Here is an 18,830-nt window from a genome sequence, read left to right as displayed (position 1 = left end):
GAGCAATGAAACTGGATGGTTTAAGAATGAGCGCTCTTAAGGCTGGCCTAAATGTTTCACTCGAGTCACTTATCTCTTTGCCCTGCCTTCTTAGCCTTTAGACCTCAGAGAAAAACCAAATCATTGTCTGGTTAAAACTTGTATTTCTCTCCAAATCTGACAGGCATCTCACCTCCTCAGGCGCTGTCTTCCCCTCTGCTCCTTCAGCACACGCACGTTCACACGCATACCCACGAAATGTTTGAATCTCGGAGACATTTTTATTCCTGGGGCCTTTTGCTCTGTTGTCTGCCTTCAACCCACCCCTTAAAAAAGGTCTTAAACAGTGGAGCATCTTTTTTCTTCTTTTTTTCTGACTCCAACATGGCTCATGGGGATACATAGCAAACACTGAATTCACACACATTAGGATACACACCTATGTCATATATAAAATCCACATGCACGTACACATAAACACAAACAGCATACAGTCAGTGATGTGTGTCTAACAGTGCTTGCAGGGCCAGGGAAATCTTGCCGAGCTGCTCAGTGAGTGTTTGACAGGCAGTCTATGGAGACAGCTGGCAGAGGAGCCTGCCTTAAACAGGAACGCTTTCACCAACGTTGGCCATGTATGGCCTCCTTTTCTTTCCTGTCCTCCCCTCACACGTTCTTGCCCTTCCTTGCTCGTTCTCTTGTCCTTTCTGTATTTTGCCACCTTGCAAAGCTCTTTTTGTCTAACATATCTCTCTTTGTCTTGTATTCTCTTTCTGATATTTTGCATTTTCCTGTCTTTTCTTCCTCCTCCCGCCATGTCATATCTCCCACTGCAGAGCTGCGAGAAGGTTGGTACTGTAACGACCGAGTGGTTCTCTCGAGTCCTGAGTTGTTGTTTTTTGCCTTTTTTCTTCCATTAAACTGACACTTTCTGTTTGTGTGGCTCAGCTGTGGGCTGTGTGCAATACTGAAAGTCTAAACCCGCCTGTACATTTTACTCCAGAGTAATATACCATGTGCTGTTTTTCCATGTGAATGCATGTGTGTGTGTGTTGTGATTTTTGCTCTCCTTTTTTCTGTCTTTTATGTTCATAAAATTTTAAAATTCACATTAATAAAACATCTTGATATCACATGCACCCTAATGGTAGTGTACCAGACTGTTCAAATGCTTGTACTCTAACTTGAATGTCATAAAACTTTATCTCAGAACTCAAAACTCCTGATTGTTCTCCATCGCTCTGCACAATCATTAAATTGTAATTGTTTGTCTTCTCTTGCCTTCTTTGCCGTTTGGTCCAGTGCGCCGTGTCCCCCCTCGCTTTTCCATTCCTCCGGCGGATAGCGAAATCATGCCAGGAGGGAACGTCAACATCACCTGCGTGGCGGTAGGCTCACCCATGCCATATGTGAAATGGATGCTGGGGGCAGAAGACCTGACGCCAGAGGACGACATGCCCATTGGCCGCAATGTACTAGAACTGACTGACGTACGCCAGTCCAACAATTACACGTGCGTTGCCATGTCAACGCTAGGTGTGATTGAGGCAGTGGCACAGATTATAGTTAAAGGTGAGTAGTGGAAAGGATAGGAACAAAAGAGTTATACACCAACCTTAATCGAGGGCGATTTTGCTTATGACTTTGTAATAAGGCAGAACTGCAGTACTCTCTTTCTCTCTGTTTAACATGTATTTTTATTACAAAAGAATTAAAAAGTAAGACAGTAAAGAAACTTATTTGGATGAGAGCTCCTTTATATACAGATGTTAAAAATATGTATTGAAGAGGAAAGTAATGAGTGCATCTAATGAACACACTAAAGATGCAGTTCTGTACTATATGGACGCAGACAAATAGTCACTGAATACATTTGAAGCAGATACAAAGACAACTACATGTTTTACAGTTAATTAAAATTAAGAGGAAACTATTATAATGGAAGCCAGAAAAAAGGTTAGTAACCAAACACTCTCCACCAAGCAAACAATCACAAAAAAACAATGTCACTAGCTGCAACCTCCAAACACTCACACAGCTAACTTAGTGCAAACACACAGCTAACTAGCTGCAACCACTCACATGGCACTCTGGCGCCAGAGCTCACCTTTCTCTGCCCTTAAATACCTTTAATTGCTGACGTGAGTCAGCTGTACGATAGAAAAAGGTGGCACCTAAGGCAGGAGAGATGGTAGGACACGCCCACACAGGCAACTTCAGGAGGAGGACCTGCTAGGGCCGTAACATGGACTTATGAGATTTAGTTAGATTTGTTTTGTTATGGTTTAGATTGGAAAAGGCTCTTTTTTATTGCTGTAACAGCTGTATCAGTTTGAATACTTAATTATTTCAAGAGGGTTAATTTGGTTTCAAATGCAACTCTATTCCTTGGGGAGCTGCTTTAAGCAAATGGAAATCAAAAGACAGTGTAGTGATGTGCAAATCTAAACTCAGTATTGTATGAAAAACGTGTTAAATACTGAAGCTGAGATTTTACTGTTGTAGTTACTTTGTGAAGAATGTGCTGATTTTGAATTGAGTTCCTGTAACTCTCAGAAAAGTTGGAACAGGGGTAAGAAAGAAAATTTGTGTTTTAAGAAAGTTCTTAGGAATAACGCCTGTTGGAGTATCTTTCAGCTATTTAGGCAAATGGGTAACAGGTAGCTAACGTAATGATATACTGTATGAAAAGAGCATCCATAGAGACTTTTAAAGTCTTTCAGAAGGAAAAATGGGGATTGTCATCACAAAAATTAAAAAGAAATGTTGAAATTTAAAGAGCTTGTGGTAAATCTATGTACTCAAAGGACAAGACCTAGAACAATATTGAATTACTATGATCTTCATGGCCTCAAGTGGCACTACATTAAAAACTGACCTAATGGGTTTGTGAAAATCTCTCTTTGAGCTCAATGAACAATGCTTGTCATGGTTTCTACTGTAAGACTTCACCATGCAATGAATAAATAAACATGAAAAGTGTAAGACAAAAATCCAGAAAGAGTTGCACGAGTTACACTGTATGAGTTCTGGGCCTGAACTCATGTAAGATTGTAAGACTCAGTCAAAAATATGAAATTCTTCTTTAAAAAAAATCAAGAACTGCATCCTGTGGGCTACCAGTAAACTAGTCTTACTTCTGTCAGCAAGACAATACCAAGCCATGTCTATACATTAAACTAGCACAGCTTTGCAGTAAAATGCTGTTAAGTGGTCTTAAATTCATTGCGTGTTTCTCTTCAAGACAAAATATTTAGAGAATTAATTAAAAAAAATATATATGACAAAGAAGGCCCTGATCTGCTGAGCAGCTTAAATCCTATCAAGAAACACTGAGAAAATGTTGCTTGGGGCGCTTAAAAAAGAGGTGATGCACTAGAGTGCTAAACGTGTCTCTGCCCAGCTGTCTATTACAATAAACAATAAAATATGTCTCGTCTTTTTTCCACACTTCAGCTTTGCCAAAGGCTCCTGGCATGCCTGTGGTGACAGAGAGAACTGCAACAAGCATCACTCTCACCTGGGATTCTGGAAACCCTGAACCCGTCTCCTACTATATCATACAGGTATAACAGACTTGTAAGCACGTAAACATTACCTCCCTCACAGCACTATATGTACACAAATTGCTGAGACACACATTATACAACTCGAATTCCAAGAAACTTGGGATGTATAATGCTGTATACATAAAACACAATCCAGTGAATTCCAGATCTCATAAACCAATATTTTCAGAACAATGCACAGAAAGCTTGAATTGAGGCATTTTATCATTTTATTAAAAATACAAAACGTGGAACAATTTCGCAATAATGTTCCTCAATGTAAACGTGTAAAGACTCGTTATCGAGAATAAATAATATCGTTAAAGGATTTAGAAAATGTCATGTTTTCTATGTTCTGTTGTAAATAAAAAATGCTATTTATGAATTATTGCATTCTCTGCATACCCAGAGTCTTAGCACTAGGATTTATCAATATAAACTGTTATTATGTTGGCCTCAAGCCTACTTAGTATGGCTGCAAAGGCAGGAATCCCTGTTTCTCCCAATACTAATAACCTCCCTCGAAGTGTTCAAAGTAAATCTGGTGTCCTGTGAATACTCCCTACTGACAGTGGTAAATTCATAAAAGAGAATGAATTAATAGTACTATGGTTAACAGTAGTATTGAAATACTCACTTTCTAAATTGCAGGACTCCTGCATGAAACATGAATTGCCAAATTTCACTCTGTACATTTCAATGTAAATCTAGATGAGTAGATGCAGGTATGGTTTTACATAGTTTTGATGTATTTATGTATACAGACACAGCTGTAGCTGTTAACTCAATACAAAGTTGTTTATTGCAGCTTGAATTCAGTCTGTACTACTTCTTCTTCCCCTTTTCATCTCTTGTTTCATCTAGCATCGCGCCAAAGGCTCAGAGGACCCCTATAAAGAGATTGATGGCATTGCTACAACACGCTATAGTGTGGGCGGCCTGAGTCCTTACTCTCACTATGACTTTCGGGTGGCAGCTGTCAACACCATTGGTCAGGGCCCCTCCAGCGAGGTGGTGGAGGCTCGCACAGCTGAGCAGGCCCCCTCCTCGCCTCCTCGCCAGGTCAGGATGATGCCTTTATTTGACAAAGTGGAAAGCAGTTTTTACAGCGATAAAAATGTTCTTTCCAAATATGGATCGAGGCTATTTTTGACTCTGAGACAGCCGTTGCTGGAGCTGTCTGTCCATCCTGTTCTATTCTCATAAAAGCTTTGAGGGAATTTCAAATTTGGTACAAGCATACATACTGGAATGATTAGAATTTGTTCAAAGGGCCATATACCAGGATTTATTTCACTAATTATTGCAAACTATGGTATACAAAAATGTGGAATTGGATAAAATATCACAGTGATGGCATTTTAGCCAAAATAAATCATCATAATTTTCTATAAAATACATGTTTCTTATATTTATATAGGGTTTTAAATCATTTACATTTGGTCAGAGACCAAATTTTTCTAAGGCTTCACCTCACATATTATACATTTTACATATCATAACATTTCATATTACATGTAGAGAGATATGGATGTAATATGCAACTTGACTAGTTAGGCATATAAATACAAATTGGTATTTCTGGTTCAATATGAGGATGCATTTATGTAACCTCTATTTTAATGCATTTCAGTGTGTGCTGTTTTCCAGTGCTGTGACAAACTTTTTTCCCCCTTCTTGATTTCTTAGTTTTATTTTTGTTTTGTTTTTGCATATTTGTCATGTTTACATCTCTCCAATCATCAAACAACTTTTAATATTAGACAAAGATAAGTAAATACAAAATGCAGTTTTTACACAATGGTTTCATTTCTTTATGGAAAAAACATGCCAAACTTCCCAGGTTCTGCATCAAAAAAGTAATCAGTCCTCCTTTTTCAATTATTAATTAATTGTGATTAATCATGTTTTTGCAAAGAGTTCAGTTGAACTAGCCACATCCAGACCTGATTACTTCTAGGACTGCTGAATCAAGAAACCCCTTACATATCTGACACCTGTCTGACAAAATGAAGTAGGCCAAAAGATCTTTTTTTAAAGTAACACATTGTGCCACAATCTACAAACAACTCAATAATAGCTGACAAACAAAGACACTGACATCTATCAGTCTGGAAGATGTTACAAAGCCATTTGTAAGGCTTTAGGACCCCATTGAACCCTGATGTAAACCATTATTTACAAATTGAGAAAACTTGGAACAGTGGTGAACCTTCCCAGGATTGGCCAGCCTACCGAAATTACTCCAAGAGTACATCGGTGACTTATCCAGGAGGGCGCAAAAGAACCCAGAATAACATCTAAAGAACTGCCAGCTCACTTGTCTCAGTTAAGGTCTTACAGCTGGTGTAAAACTAACACAGCATTTCAATACAAAGAACTTACCAATAGTCAAACATGGTGGTGGTAGTGCGATGGCACTTTCACACGCGCAATATTGACATGTCAACCAAAACGTACACCTTCTATAGATGAAGGGTCTTTTCCCCCTAGACTTAAATGCGATCATTGTCCGTTTGGCAACCACATAAACTGTCCCCTGTTGCCTATTAGCAGAATCCAGGTTTAAACTTTCTCCACATTTGTGTCACTTTTGCACTTGGTGTTTAATTTTACTCTTTTTATTTGTAGGTCATAGGTCGGATGCTGAGCGCCACAACAGCAATGATCCACTGGGATGAGCCTGAGGAACCTAATGGACAGGTGGTTGGTTACAGAGTGTACTACACCTCTGACAATTCGCTGCCAGTGAACCAGGTGTGTATTCCTGTGTGTGTGGTTTGGCTTATTGTTATTGTTACTATTTATGCATAACAGATGATAACTTGTGTTGCCAAGATGTATAAGGTATGAGAGTGTATCTGTGTGCCTGCTTGCATTCATGCATTGTGTTGTGCACCGGTGTTGTGCAGTGGGAGAAGCAGATGGTGCGTGGATCCAGCTTCATCACCATCCAGGATTTGACTCCTAACAAGACTTATTACATCCGAGTGCTGGCCTTTACCTCTGTAGGAGATGGCCCCTTGTCCCAGGACCTGCAGATTATAGCCAAGACTGGAGGTAAAATAAGAGAAGCAAATGGCATATAATGGTTAAGATTATGTAGTCTTAGTGTTCTTTAAACAATCCTCTTCCCCTTTAGTTCCTTCTCAACCATTAGATTTTAAGGGTGAGGCAAAGTCTGAAACCAGTATCCTGTTGTCCTGGGTGGCTCCAACGACCCAGGGTGGCCCAGATAACCAGATTACAGGATATGAACTTGTTTACCGACGAGCTGACAACACAGAAGAGGTAAAGATGGGGAGATAAAAAAAATTGTCACTAAATGGGCTGTTTTCATAAATTTCTAATTTTATAGGTAAAGTTGTGGTCAGAAGTTTACCTAAACCCATCATTGGTATGAATGTCATGATCATTTTGGACGTTGAATGTTTTCTTTGAACTGTTCAGTTTTCAGGGTGGTATGATTGTACAGAAAAGAAAACTTTAATGACTTTAAAAAACATGAATTGAGTGCACAAGTTTGAATTTAATGATTTATTTATTTCTCGAGTCCACACAGGCTCAACAGGGCACGCAAACAGGCTCAATTTGAATCTTGATTCTTTTAATCATTGGTGATCGTGACTGATTACAACTGGTAGTTTCTCTTTTCCCGCATAACATGGATTAGTTTCACAGCAGTTGTTGGATTGACCAATTTTTTAAAACAATGGGAAAAACGAGTAAAGAAACAGAACAATGATCCCAAACACACATCAAAACCATTTTTGAAATGTTTGATGTTACGTTTTTGGAAGGGCTTCCCAAAGCCCCAACATCAACTCTATTGAAAATTTGTGGATCAGCCAGTTCTGTCTCAGGAAACCAACCATTTCAAACAAACTCTGCTAATTCTGCCAGTTCAGCAAACAGTCACTAAAGATGTATGCTGTAAAATCAGTCACCTGAAAAAATGAAAAGTTGAAAGAAATCATTAAAAGCTCCAAGATACCATGACATCCATGCCCTTAATGAGTGTCCCTAAAATTCTGATCACATTGGTAGGTGGATAGACAATAACAAATTCAAATACGATTGTGTAAAGTGATACTAATTTGATATCATTATTGATCTAGTTATAAAAAGTTAACTCTTGTCTTTTTGTCCCTTCAGAAAAAAGTGAGCTTTGAGCCCGCCACATCCTACCTGCTCAAGAACTTGAAGCCCTTTTCCACCTACACCTTCCAGCTAGCTGCCAAAAGCAAAAATGGAATTGGGGCATATACCAATGAAGTGTCCATTGACACACCACAGACACGTAGGTCTACCTGCACAGACTGCAGTGTGTGAAAGTGTGAAGGTGTTTGTGAGAGCGAAAGAGAAACAAGATCCAGTTTTGACAATGCAAAAGCAAATACATGTAATGCTAAATCACGTAGGTTTCTCTGCTGCAATTTTAATTAGACACATATGTGGCATTGTTGCATTGTCAAAAAGGGGCCATCATGAATCAAGACCATAGCTGGAGCTGACCTCAGAATTGATATTTCAACAAATATATAAAAGACCAATAATTATTTCAAGAACTTAGCTTTAGTTGATGTATTTTGCATACAGTACTAAGCAATTCTTTTAAGATTGCCAGAAAAACTTCATTTGTTGGCTACCAATCTGAGGTCCGTAAGAGACTCAGTAAAACAAGGTAAGACGAGGTTGGCAGATAGACATGAGAAGTCCAACATGGACCACAGAGGCTTGTAGGCTGTAAGGACAAATTATGGGAAGGTATGTGTGTTTCAAGCTCTAGTCAGTGTTTTTGTCATTCACTCGTTTTCATTAATCAAACATTGCTACCAAACAGAAGTTGACACCCATCATTTCAGTATCTCTGTTCAACCATCTTTTAATTTCTATGGTCATTTTTCAAAAGAGCTTCAGTTCTCCAGAGTTTCTTTTTCATTTTGTGTTTCTTTGTCTTTTGCTCTCTGTCTCTCATCTGCTCAATTTCACCCCCATGGCAAACCTCACTTCTCCACTCACCTCTCCACCCACCAATAACAACTTGTACACACAACCAAATAACATTTACCCAAACAACCCCTATTGTGCCTCCTCAAAACTGGCCAATCAGTTCCTTCAGCACCTCCCCAGGACATCAAATGCACCAGTCCCAGTTCTACCAGCGTCCTGGTAAGTTGGGCACCACCACCTGTGGAGTTTCAGAACGGCATCATTACAGGATACTCCATCCAGTATGCCACTACAGAGGGCAACAAAACATCAAAAAGAATTGATGGAATTTCTCCGGAAAGTTCTCCGTATCTCCTGGAAAACCTAGAGAAATGGACTGAGTACGGCATAACCGTGAGGGCACAGACGGAAGCTGGGGATGGACCAGAAAGTTTACAGCTTCTTATCCGCACTGAGGAAGATGGTATGTTCCCAACAAAAGATACAAATAAAAATAGGATGGTCCTCCCTACTAATAGTCGCTACCTCTAACTTACTAACCAAGCAGCACCCTAAACTAACAGCAAGCTTGTTCTACTGGCCAGTAAACTCATTTATTCTGTTCTTGAGCTGCAATTTAAACGGACAATGCATTTGTGAACCACTGTCAGACCCTCCAGTGAAAACCTCCTCTTTATTTTTCCTTTGTAACCACCAGAATCTGCCAACATACAGAATCTCCCTCACCACTGCTTTCTCTTGTCAGCAGCAGTCCCCTTTTTTCCTGCAGCAGCTGGCATTATCCGCTTTTATTTTTTTTGAACCAGCATCTTTTTTCCTCACCTTTCCCTTTCTTCTAAAAGCCCGTCTTTTTACTAAAAGGATTGCTGAGATGTTCCTGTCGAAAGCTAGCAATAGTCCCCTCTAACAATAACAAGGCTGTCGGTGTACCTCAATCTTTCCTCACCTTGGCTTTTCTCACCAGTAATCTGTCCTACCAAATCATTTCCAGTACCTTTACAATTATTTTGATACATCTAATGTTAAACCAGTGCAGTGTCTTATTGTATCTAGAGTAATTTGTTATATTTTTGATTCCAGTACTCTTTGTGCTTGTGGGTGGGTCTGTCAAATAGATAAAGGTGGCTGGAGTTTTTTCCTTCTTTTTGTATATTTTTGCTTTTTGGGGAAAGAAGTGTAGTTCTTGGCAGTACGGGAGAGGTTTTTCTTGATAACAGTATTTTCTCTTTGACTGCCTGCCACTATTTATCTGCCCCTGGCAACAAATCCTTTTCTATCTGCCATTCTTATCTTTTCTACATTTGCTTCTTATCCTCCACTGCTTTTTTCCTCCATGTTTTTCCTCAAGTGCTCTCATTTTTTTTACTATTTTGACTTTTTTTCCCTGACATCAGAGCTGTTTTAGACTTTTTGTAGGGTTGTAGTTTTTCACCTTTTTTTAGCTTTTGGCTGTTTTTGCCCCTGAAAGCATTTTTTTTTTTTTTACTAGAAAGAAACTTCACTAAAGTGAAGGCCTTTAACTGAGAGGTTTAACTGCCCATCATCTGTGACCCTTGACTTCTATCCAAAAATGCATTTGTAGTTCCAAGTGGTCCTCCACGAGGGGTGGAGGCAGAAACTGTGAACGCCTCGGCTGTTAGGGTGAAATGGCGAGCCCCTGCACCTGAAAGACAGCACGGTCTGATCCGAGGCTACCAAGTCCATTATGTGAGGATGAACTACGGAGAACCTCAGGGTCAGCCATTCATCAAGGACATCCTCATAGATGACTCACAGGTAACCCGAGAATATTACCTTAATGGGTAATCTGTAAATAAGTAATCTATAAATGCAATATAAAACATTATGAGATAAATTATATTACATGGTAATGCTGATTATTAGCACAGTCAGCTCAGTTCAGCAGCACGTAGGTTTACTTGGACATATTATACAGATGTCAAAAACCACGATGTGGCCATTAAGACAATAAAGTATCTTATTTCAATTGTGCAAACACCATCTGTCATAGAAGGTGTTGTGCTGGAATTAGGACCCAAATATAGGACAATATAGGCTTTTTATTTAAGTCCAAAATACATTAACACAAGTTCAGAAACACAAAGAGAACCATAAGAAACAGCAAAGAGCAAACAGAAGAAAGGTCAGTGAGGACTAACTAGGGATTAGACTCAGATGTGTATAATCAGCACAGGTGAGGACAATCAAGTAGGGAGGAAAAAGAACACATGAGAGGACCAACTTTTTAAAGTAAAACAGGAAATGTGTAACAACTGTTAGTTTAAAAAAAAAAAAAGAAGCGCAAAGAAGGACAACAAGACAGAGGCAAAGGAAGCAAAATTAACCCAACAAAGCAGGAAATGGCTAGAAGACAATTAAAACCTAAGAAGACATCAGACCAGGTAGCACTGGTGAGCCACGACATTACTATAGAACTGAAAACACTGAAGAAACTAAACATGTTAGAAAGAAAAAAATGACAAATTTTAACTCAAATTAAATATGAACCAAGCACACAAAAAACTAACACTAGAACAGCAACTTCACAGGTATTCAGAAAACTAAATGAGAGCTAGAACTTAAATAAAATAGTGAAACTAAAGGTGAGCTTTACTGGAACAATAAAAACAAAACAGGGATCCAATATTACTAAAATAGCAGGAAACAACACTATGACAACAGAATTAGTGACTACACATTTGCTAAATAAGAAGCTAACTCTCTTATTTGTCTGTATAATATCTCATACCTGCAACCAGTACGCTTAGTTTTGCATGAATACGGGAAACAAGCTGGTCCATCTTTGTGCAGGTCGGCGAATGTCAGACTTTTTCTACCCTTTAGAAATGAAAGAACCTTCAAACCCTCACCACAATTTTAAAGAATCAACAGTTATAGAGACATCAACTAAAAAGGATCCAAATTAAATTTTGCTTAAATGCACCCTCTCTGTTGTCTAAATCTCTTCACCCAGCTGTGGGCTTACTTGTATTTGAGAATCAGTGTTTTCTCCTGATTGTGCTAAGTCAACAGTCCGCAACCCGTAGCTAAACACTTAGCGAACAGACGTGAGAACAAAATCATTATTCTCATCACATGTTATGTAACTCCACTAATGTCCAAGTAGTAATAACAGCTAGTAACTCATGTTATGTGCCAGCAAAAGCAAGCAAATGTCATGTCAGCCAAAGTCCGTTGGTAAAGAAAATACCACAGTGTTAAGTATCGTACTTTACATCTTTAACATCTAAACTCAACATTAAAAATGCGCTTTTTTCAGTAAGGGTAAACTATTTTCTGACTCTTACTCTTTCGAGTAAGTGGAGCTAGCATTTGTTTCTTCTTGTTTTGTTTTCTGGTAAATGTGAGAATTTTTCCCATCGCAACTCTAAAAGTAATGTGAACACAGCCTGACTCACAGAATTCCTAAAATAAGATTTACAATCTGATAAGGTTAAACAGCCTTAATGTGTGTTATTACGTTTTATTTAAATTAAACTGGAGATTTTGTTAAATGCAGATAAAAAAAAAAGTCCTTTTGACTATTACTCATAATGTGTTTCTCTCTTCTTTTTTTTCCTCCTGCTGCTTCATCATTCAGTGGGAATACGATGACTCAACAGTATATGTGAGTAAGCATTTATTTGTGCATATTATTTGATGTTAGAAAAAGAAAAAAAAGTAGATGAGTCATATTTATGAGACTGGAGCTTTAAAATTAAGTCTTTAAACGTCGTGCAAGAACACATTTCTATTTCTGTATTGCGTGTTCACCAGGAACATAGAAAAGAGAATATATTTAATAAAGGGACCTAAAAAAAAACCCACAGATGACTGATAATATGAGTCATTTTTTGTATCACCAAAATATTCTTGTTATATATACGATTTACACACATACTAAGAAATTAACAAAATATATGTGTTTATATGGAGACAAATCAGTTTTTAATTTCTTTGTAGGTAAACGATATTTTGAGTTTAAAAAATGATTTAAACAAGAGTATCCGTACATGTCTTGATATTGTTTGTGCAGAAGTGAGCTGAATAACTGCACAGTCACACTGTCAGGCACAAAGACTGTACGCTTTTGCTGTACCTCTTTGTGTTGCTTTAACCGCACCCTCCTTGAGTCTCTTTATGTTGAGCAGTGACTGCTCATTATCCCGAGGACAAACAAAAATTAGTGGCCTTTTGTCGCTGACAATGCTTTTTGTTGTTCTGCAGGAAGTGGTGCTTGGGGACCTGAAGGCAGATACTGCCTACTCTGTATCAGTAGGGGCTTACACTGCCAAGGGCGATGGCGCTCGCAGCAAACCTGTTACTGTGTGCACCGCCCCGCCATGTAAGTGTGTCTGCACAGACCCAACCATACACAAAGACACAGAGGTTGAAATAAATGACACACGTAGTTGATTGTCTTTGAGAGTTTGGCATCACTAATGATAATTATTGCCCATTGAAATGGTCTCACACCTTGCTGTGCCACAAGAAGCCACGGGTGCTGTATTAATCGTATTGTGCAGTTTTGCTCGAGGTAATGAATAATGTGCTTTGTAATTACCGTCTAATTTTCTTTTCATTATTCTCTCCCTCTCTCCTGTTTCTTTCCTTTCCCTCGTAGTGCCCGAGAAGCCCAAACTGCTGGTGAGTGCCACTGACTCGGGTACGGCCCTGCTTCAGTGGTACCCCCCTCCCAGTCCAGCCACCCCGCTCCTGGGGTACCGCCTCACCTTCGGCCGCGTTGACGTTCTCCCTTTTACAGTGGTTGAGTTTCCCCCCAAGGAAAACCGCTACACTGCCCAGGATATCCACAAGGGTGCTAACTATGTGTTCAGACTGTCAGCCCGCAACAAGATGGGCTATGGAGAAGAGGCTGTAAAAGAGGTGACTACTCCAGAAGACGTCCCGAGTGGATATCCAGAAAATATTATCTCAGAAGAGGCGTCTGCCACCTCGCTTCGGCTGGCGTGGAAAACAGTCCCGCTGATTGAGCAAAATGGGAAAATTTTGAAATACTCGGTGCTATACAAGGATATAAACAGTCGGGGAAACGCTACAGAGGTTGTGGTGCCCACTCAAAGGTCGAGTGTTTTGTTGGAGGGTCTGAGTGCCGATACTGTGTATGATGTCAGGGTGTGTGCGTTCACAGCTGTCGGTCCTGGGCCTTACAGCCCCAGTGTCCAATTTAGGACCCAACGGCTAGACCAAGGTAGGCTCACACTCACATTCTAACGACCCATCTTCACCAGGCTCAGGATGCTAGACACACTTCCAAACAGCACATTTGAGAGTAAATCAAGCAAAGTCCCACATGAACATGAGACATCTTGTGGCTGCATCCTAAGTGTCCTTTTTCGTTGTCTTGTCACTGTAGCCTTAGACCCAACATCCTTTTCCTAAAGCAAGGTAAGAGTTTTGGGTCTTGGGCAGGAATCACAGTCCTGTGTGTTAATAAGAGCAAATAACTAGCATGAGGCTGGTACTAGAGAATGATACGCAGGTAAGACCAGTAGGACTGGACAGTAGAGACCGTAACTGCGAATGCTGGGCCACATTAATACTCCTTTCTTTTTTTTCTTTTTTCTTTTTCCCGTCCCGTAGTTTTTGCCACCAACTTCAGAGTAAAAGCATCCATGAAGAACTCTGTCCTGCTGTCCTGGGAGATCCGTGATAAGAACCCTGTCCAGCCGTTCACTGTAAGGAGATGTATATTTGTTTGTTAGTAGGTATAAAAATTAGCCGTGCCTCATGCAGTTTAACGTTTATAAGCTGAAAAAGCAGGACCTTGATAAAAGCGTGAGATTAAATTCAGAATTGCATGTTTTGCAGTTGTATATGGCAGATTAATTATGAGGAATCATATTTCCAACCACTCATTATCTATGAAACTTCACTCTTCCTGTCAAGAAAAGATAATGAAGTCTGGCTCCTTAACAGACAAAGGAAGATACTGTTACTTTTATCTCACAATTGCCACAATTTATGTCAAAATCTTTTCACTCCATCTTGGAGTCATAACGTAGTTAAATGTAAATACACAGACATTTGATACATATTTACAGATTAAATATGAAGAGAAAATTCATAGAACATCAAAACCTCTCACGTCTGTGGTAAACAAATATTCATGAACTGGTATTTTTTATAACAAAATAGCATCACAACTTGATTTTCTTCATTGTCAGTGCAATCCATCCTTTGTGGTTTCTACTTCCATTGGAGGAACTGCACAATATAAGCATAATTTTATTCTAATCAGCTAAGTGTAAGGCAAAACTAGGCTTCCTATTTAGACCTCTATGTGCATTTGTGGTGTTTTCAGATCCTGTATGGGAAGGGCCAGTCTGTGGAAGTGGATGGCAAACAAACTCAGAAGCTGATCACTGGTTTGGAGCCAGACACTCAGTACTCTTTTCTGCTAACCAACCGAGCCAACAGCGCTGGGGGCCTGCAGCACCGTGTCACTACTACCACCGCTCCAGACATCCTGAAAACCAAACCTATTGTAGTGGGAAAGACTAATGCAGATGGCATGGTGACTGTGCAGCTACCGACTGTACAGACCACAGCTAAAGTCAGGTAGGAAAGACTTAAAGCATGTAGACAGAGTGGATTTGTTATCCTAAATACCAACTGTGAAAGCTTTAAATTATTACTTTGTATCAATATATCTACGGACCCTGTGAGGTCATTTTACTATGTCTCGGAGCTTACAACAAGTCTGAGAACTCCCTCAACAGGCCAAACGAATCCCCACTACTGAACATTTTATCTGCTTTTTGGCACCAATAATAAATATAGATACAAAGTCCAAATAGCCATACATGTTTAAATATGCATACTTCTTCTCACAGCTATTTTCCAGAAGTCTGTCTTTCTCTGTCACTTCAGTAGTGTTTTGGGGTGGGGGGGTTTTTCCACTCTTTTATTGTTTACAAGATGGTCACTCAAAATGTCAAAATAATCCAAAAACACAAACTGGATTTAAATACGTATCGATTTGGATACTATTCCCTCTTTACAAATTCTTATTGTCAGATTCAACATGAGGCCGCATACTGTATTAGTAGTTCTCTCCCAGCAGATGCCACACACTTTCAACGTACTATACTGTTTCACAGCAGCTACAACTACAGCAACATACTAATGTATATTAGTATAATGTATATCATATTGATGGTCAGATACTGCATACTCTTTTTAAAGTAGAGATAACACCCAGAGTTAGATGAGAGGATCAATAGCACTTTTCTGTCACCAGCAGCCACTTAGCTTAGCTAAGCACTTGAAACAGCCTGAGTCTGTTTGTAATAGAAATTGCCAACCCCTTTTCTTATGCTCAGAAAGTAACTACAATTTTTTTTAAACTTTTCATAAAATTAATTTTCAAAGAATTAAATGGATAAAAAATCTATGAAAAAATTTAAATGGCTACAATTTAGGTCCAGGTCATTTATTTAGCCCTGTTATGCAATTAAAGTTACGACTGCTCTTGTGAACAACACATTTGTACTTTTGAATTTGGCTGCATGCGTCTTCCCCACAGTTCTGTCCTCTCTCCTTTTTCCTTCTACAGAGAAGCAATGTCATAATGTTGCCTCCACTATGCTTTACTATAGAGATGATATGAGTCAGTGCATTGTGTTTGCCAGATGCTTGGAAATCTGACTTCACAGTGCACCATTTGGCAAACTCCAAGTAGGCTCTGATATGCATTTTTCAGAAGTGACTTCTGTCTTGCTTCTCTACCATGAAGGCCAGTTTAATGGAGTTCTACTTCCAGGGAGTTTCCTTCATCTTTGAAGAGCACCTTTGAAGTTCCGTTTAATGATCTTGTGGTTTTAAGTCACTTTCCAGACCAAGACTATTCCTGCTCAGTTATTCCACTTGACCTGACAACCATCCTTATGATTATCCTTGTACATGGCCTTCGTGCCCGTGGTACCACTGATAGCGTTAGAAAGTTTTATGCCCCTATCCTTTTCTGTGCTTTAAAACAATATTATAATTGCTGGCTTTAGAGTTTCTTAACTTAATGGCTTGTTTTTGTGAATTATGGGTCTTTATATAGACAGGTGTGTCCATCATGTTCCATACACATCAAGAATAAATAAAGTGTAACATCAAATGCCTCCATACTTTTGTGTCTGAAATCCTTTTAAAGTATTCTGTTAAATGTCAGAACACTGACTGTTCTTAAGAAACTGTGCAGTTTGGAGTGTGCTTCCTCAGGCCTGATCCCAGTTGCATGTTGTGTTTCAGGGGTTATTTTGTGGTAGTGGTGCCGCTGAAGAAGCAGAGAGGGGGAAAATTCTTGAATCCTTGGGAGGACCCTGACCAAATGAACCTGGATGAGGTGAGACGTGCAGCAGGCAGGAAAAATAAAAAGCTAAATAATGGTCACACTTGTTATAAGGTAATACCGATGCTGGGGGGGAATGATTATGTTAATCAGGATGATGGGGGTAATAACTGTTAAATGCGATGCAGATTTTTTGTCTGTTGTATCAGACTTATCAGACTGTGCCTTGTTACGTGAAGGCAAACGGCCTAACCATCCATTCCTTGCTCACTCTAAACAATGCTTTCACATGCCATTTCCCATCTAATTCCACTCCCTGCCTTTTTCTAAAGACTTCACCACCTCATTATTCTGCTCTGAAAGCAATTGAGTCAATAGAGTTTTATGGCGCCTACTGTCTCAGTGGATAAATGTGGCAGCAATTCAGTTGATGAACAAATTTGGGCTAAGGTGATATTGCACTGTACAGTCCATTGTTTCTACAATAATGAGGGTTTTGTTTGGGGTAAAATTGTCAAAACTGACCTTTTTTTCTGAAGGTTTTTTTGTATGTGGGTTGGGATGGGAGGGGGGAGTTTGAAGCAGACTGATGATCTGGTCATGCCCTTTGTTTGAACTTGGTGCAACCAGCATTTGCAGGTTGTTGTCCTATTTTTATGTCACGTATTTGTGTCAGACGTTTTTTTGTTTCTTTGTTTCCTTTCTGTCAATTTTCCCCATCTCCTCTAAACTCTGAACCTGCCTGCTCATTTTCTCTGTTTTGTTTTTCCTCATAGCTCCTCAGAGAGATCAACAGAACCAGCGTCAGCCGAGCCCTTCGCATCCGCAGACAGGCTAGCCAGTCAGATCCCAGGGCTTATGTCACCGCTCACTTCAAGACTCTGCCCATTGAATTCACATTAGGGGACGGCCGAAACTACGGCGACTTTCGCAACCGTCCACTGCAGAACGGACAAGACTATGTTTTCTTTGTGCTGGCGCTGCTCGACCTCTCCGAGAATGTGAGTGCAGATGCAAACACGCCCAAACAAATCTACCGTCTGGGTACACTGGTGTTTAATTTATACGTGTAACTGCTTAAACCCTTGGTCTCTTGCAGACTATGTATTCAACCAGCCCTTACTCTGATCCTGTGACATCATCATATGTGGATCCTCAACCAATTGTTGATGAGGAGGAGGGTCTTTTGTGGGTGGTGGGGCCTGTGCTGGCTGTGATCTTCATTGTCTGCATCGTCATTGCCATTCTCCTCTTCAAGAGGTAAGATCAGCACGATGGAGGAAAACAGAAATAAACGCTGTTCAGTAGTACATTTGAATGCTGACACAAAGAAAGCTGTAAACAAAAGAGATTTTGAGTTTTGCTGAATATGGAGAAAAGAATTTAAAGCTTCACATAAGTCTTTATAGTAGGGACAACAGTTATTCTGCAGGGGTTTATCCATTTCCATCACTTAATGTATCTTTTTTGTTCATTTCATGAATATTTCCTACAAGTTATCAAGCAGTGTGTGACAGAAAAAGATCCTAATCAGCAGACAGTGTCAGTTTTCTTTCAGAGATGTGCATACAGATTATTATCGTTTACATCAGTTGTCAGATCTATCATTTTGTGTGAACATCATTTATATTTCTAAATGAATAAAAAAATCAGCATTTCCTTGTTGCTTTAAAGGTTAAACCAGTGGGTTAAATGTATGGTGAAATATTTATAATTATTTATACTAATAATAGCTAAGCTTAAATTTGAGGTTTTCATAGATATGTATTTTTTTCTGTCATCATCAGTACTGTGCAAAAGTCATGAGCAATGCTTCTTCAGGCTTTCTGAAGGTCATTCACCTCTAAGGTGATTCCCAAAGAGCTATTAGCTGAACATTTTTCATATCTCATAATGGTGTACGAGCTGCCCTTAAAAAAACTGAGAAAACTGGACGAGTGCACAGGTTTAAAAACATCTGAAATGATGTCTTTAAGAAATAAGAACATTTCCAGGACCTCAGAGATGCATCTGGTCCTTCACGCGATCCATCTACTGTTTGCTGA

The 18,830-nt window shown here is 39.5% G+C and overlaps 1 protein-coding gene across 1 annotated transcript in view; it reads left to right on the top strand.

Annotated features, from left to right (window-relative positions):
• Positions 1 to 18,830, top strand: part of ptprdb (protein tyrosine phosphatase receptor type Db) — a 154,456-nt gene that overhangs the window by 113,289 nt on the left and 22,337 nt on the right. The window contains exons 12-28 of the mRNA XM_082537853.1: positions 1,282 to 1,551; positions 3,436 to 3,545; positions 4,392 to 4,589; positions 6,159 to 6,284; positions 6,440 to 6,587; positions 6,670 to 6,818; positions 7,683 to 7,827; positions 8,641 to 8,943; positions 10,063 to 10,256; positions 12,082 to 12,108; positions 12,708 to 12,825; positions 13,105 to 13,692; positions 14,085 to 14,179; positions 14,806 to 15,062; positions 16,746 to 16,839; positions 17,562 to 17,786; positions 17,885 to 18,045. Of these exons, the coding sequence (XP_082393979.1) occupies positions 1,282 to 1,551; positions 3,436 to 3,545; positions 4,392 to 4,589; positions 6,159 to 6,284; positions 6,440 to 6,587; positions 6,670 to 6,818; positions 7,683 to 7,827; positions 8,641 to 8,943; positions 10,063 to 10,256; positions 12,082 to 12,108; positions 12,708 to 12,825; positions 13,105 to 13,692; positions 14,085 to 14,179; positions 14,806 to 15,062; positions 16,746 to 16,839; positions 17,562 to 17,786; positions 17,885 to 18,045 (3,208 nt within the window). The remainder of the gene's footprint in view (positions 1 to 1,281; positions 1,552 to 3,435; positions 3,546 to 4,391; positions 4,590 to 6,158; positions 6,285 to 6,439; positions 6,588 to 6,669; positions 6,819 to 7,682; positions 7,828 to 8,640; positions 8,944 to 10,062; positions 10,257 to 12,081; positions 12,109 to 12,707; positions 12,826 to 13,104; positions 13,693 to 14,084; positions 14,180 to 14,805; positions 15,063 to 16,745; positions 16,840 to 17,561; positions 17,787 to 17,884; positions 18,046 to 18,830) is intronic.

The sequence above is a fragment of the Aulonocara stuartgranti genome, assembly GCF_965226115.1.
Source record: "Aulonocara stuartgranti genome assembly, chromosome: 6".
NCBI classification, from domain to species: Eukaryota; Metazoa; Chordata; class Actinopteri; order Cichliformes; family Cichlidae; genus Aulonocara; species Aulonocara stuartgranti.
Note: the sequence above shows the minus strand (reverse complement) of the source record. Positions and strands in the feature narration are given on the sequence as shown.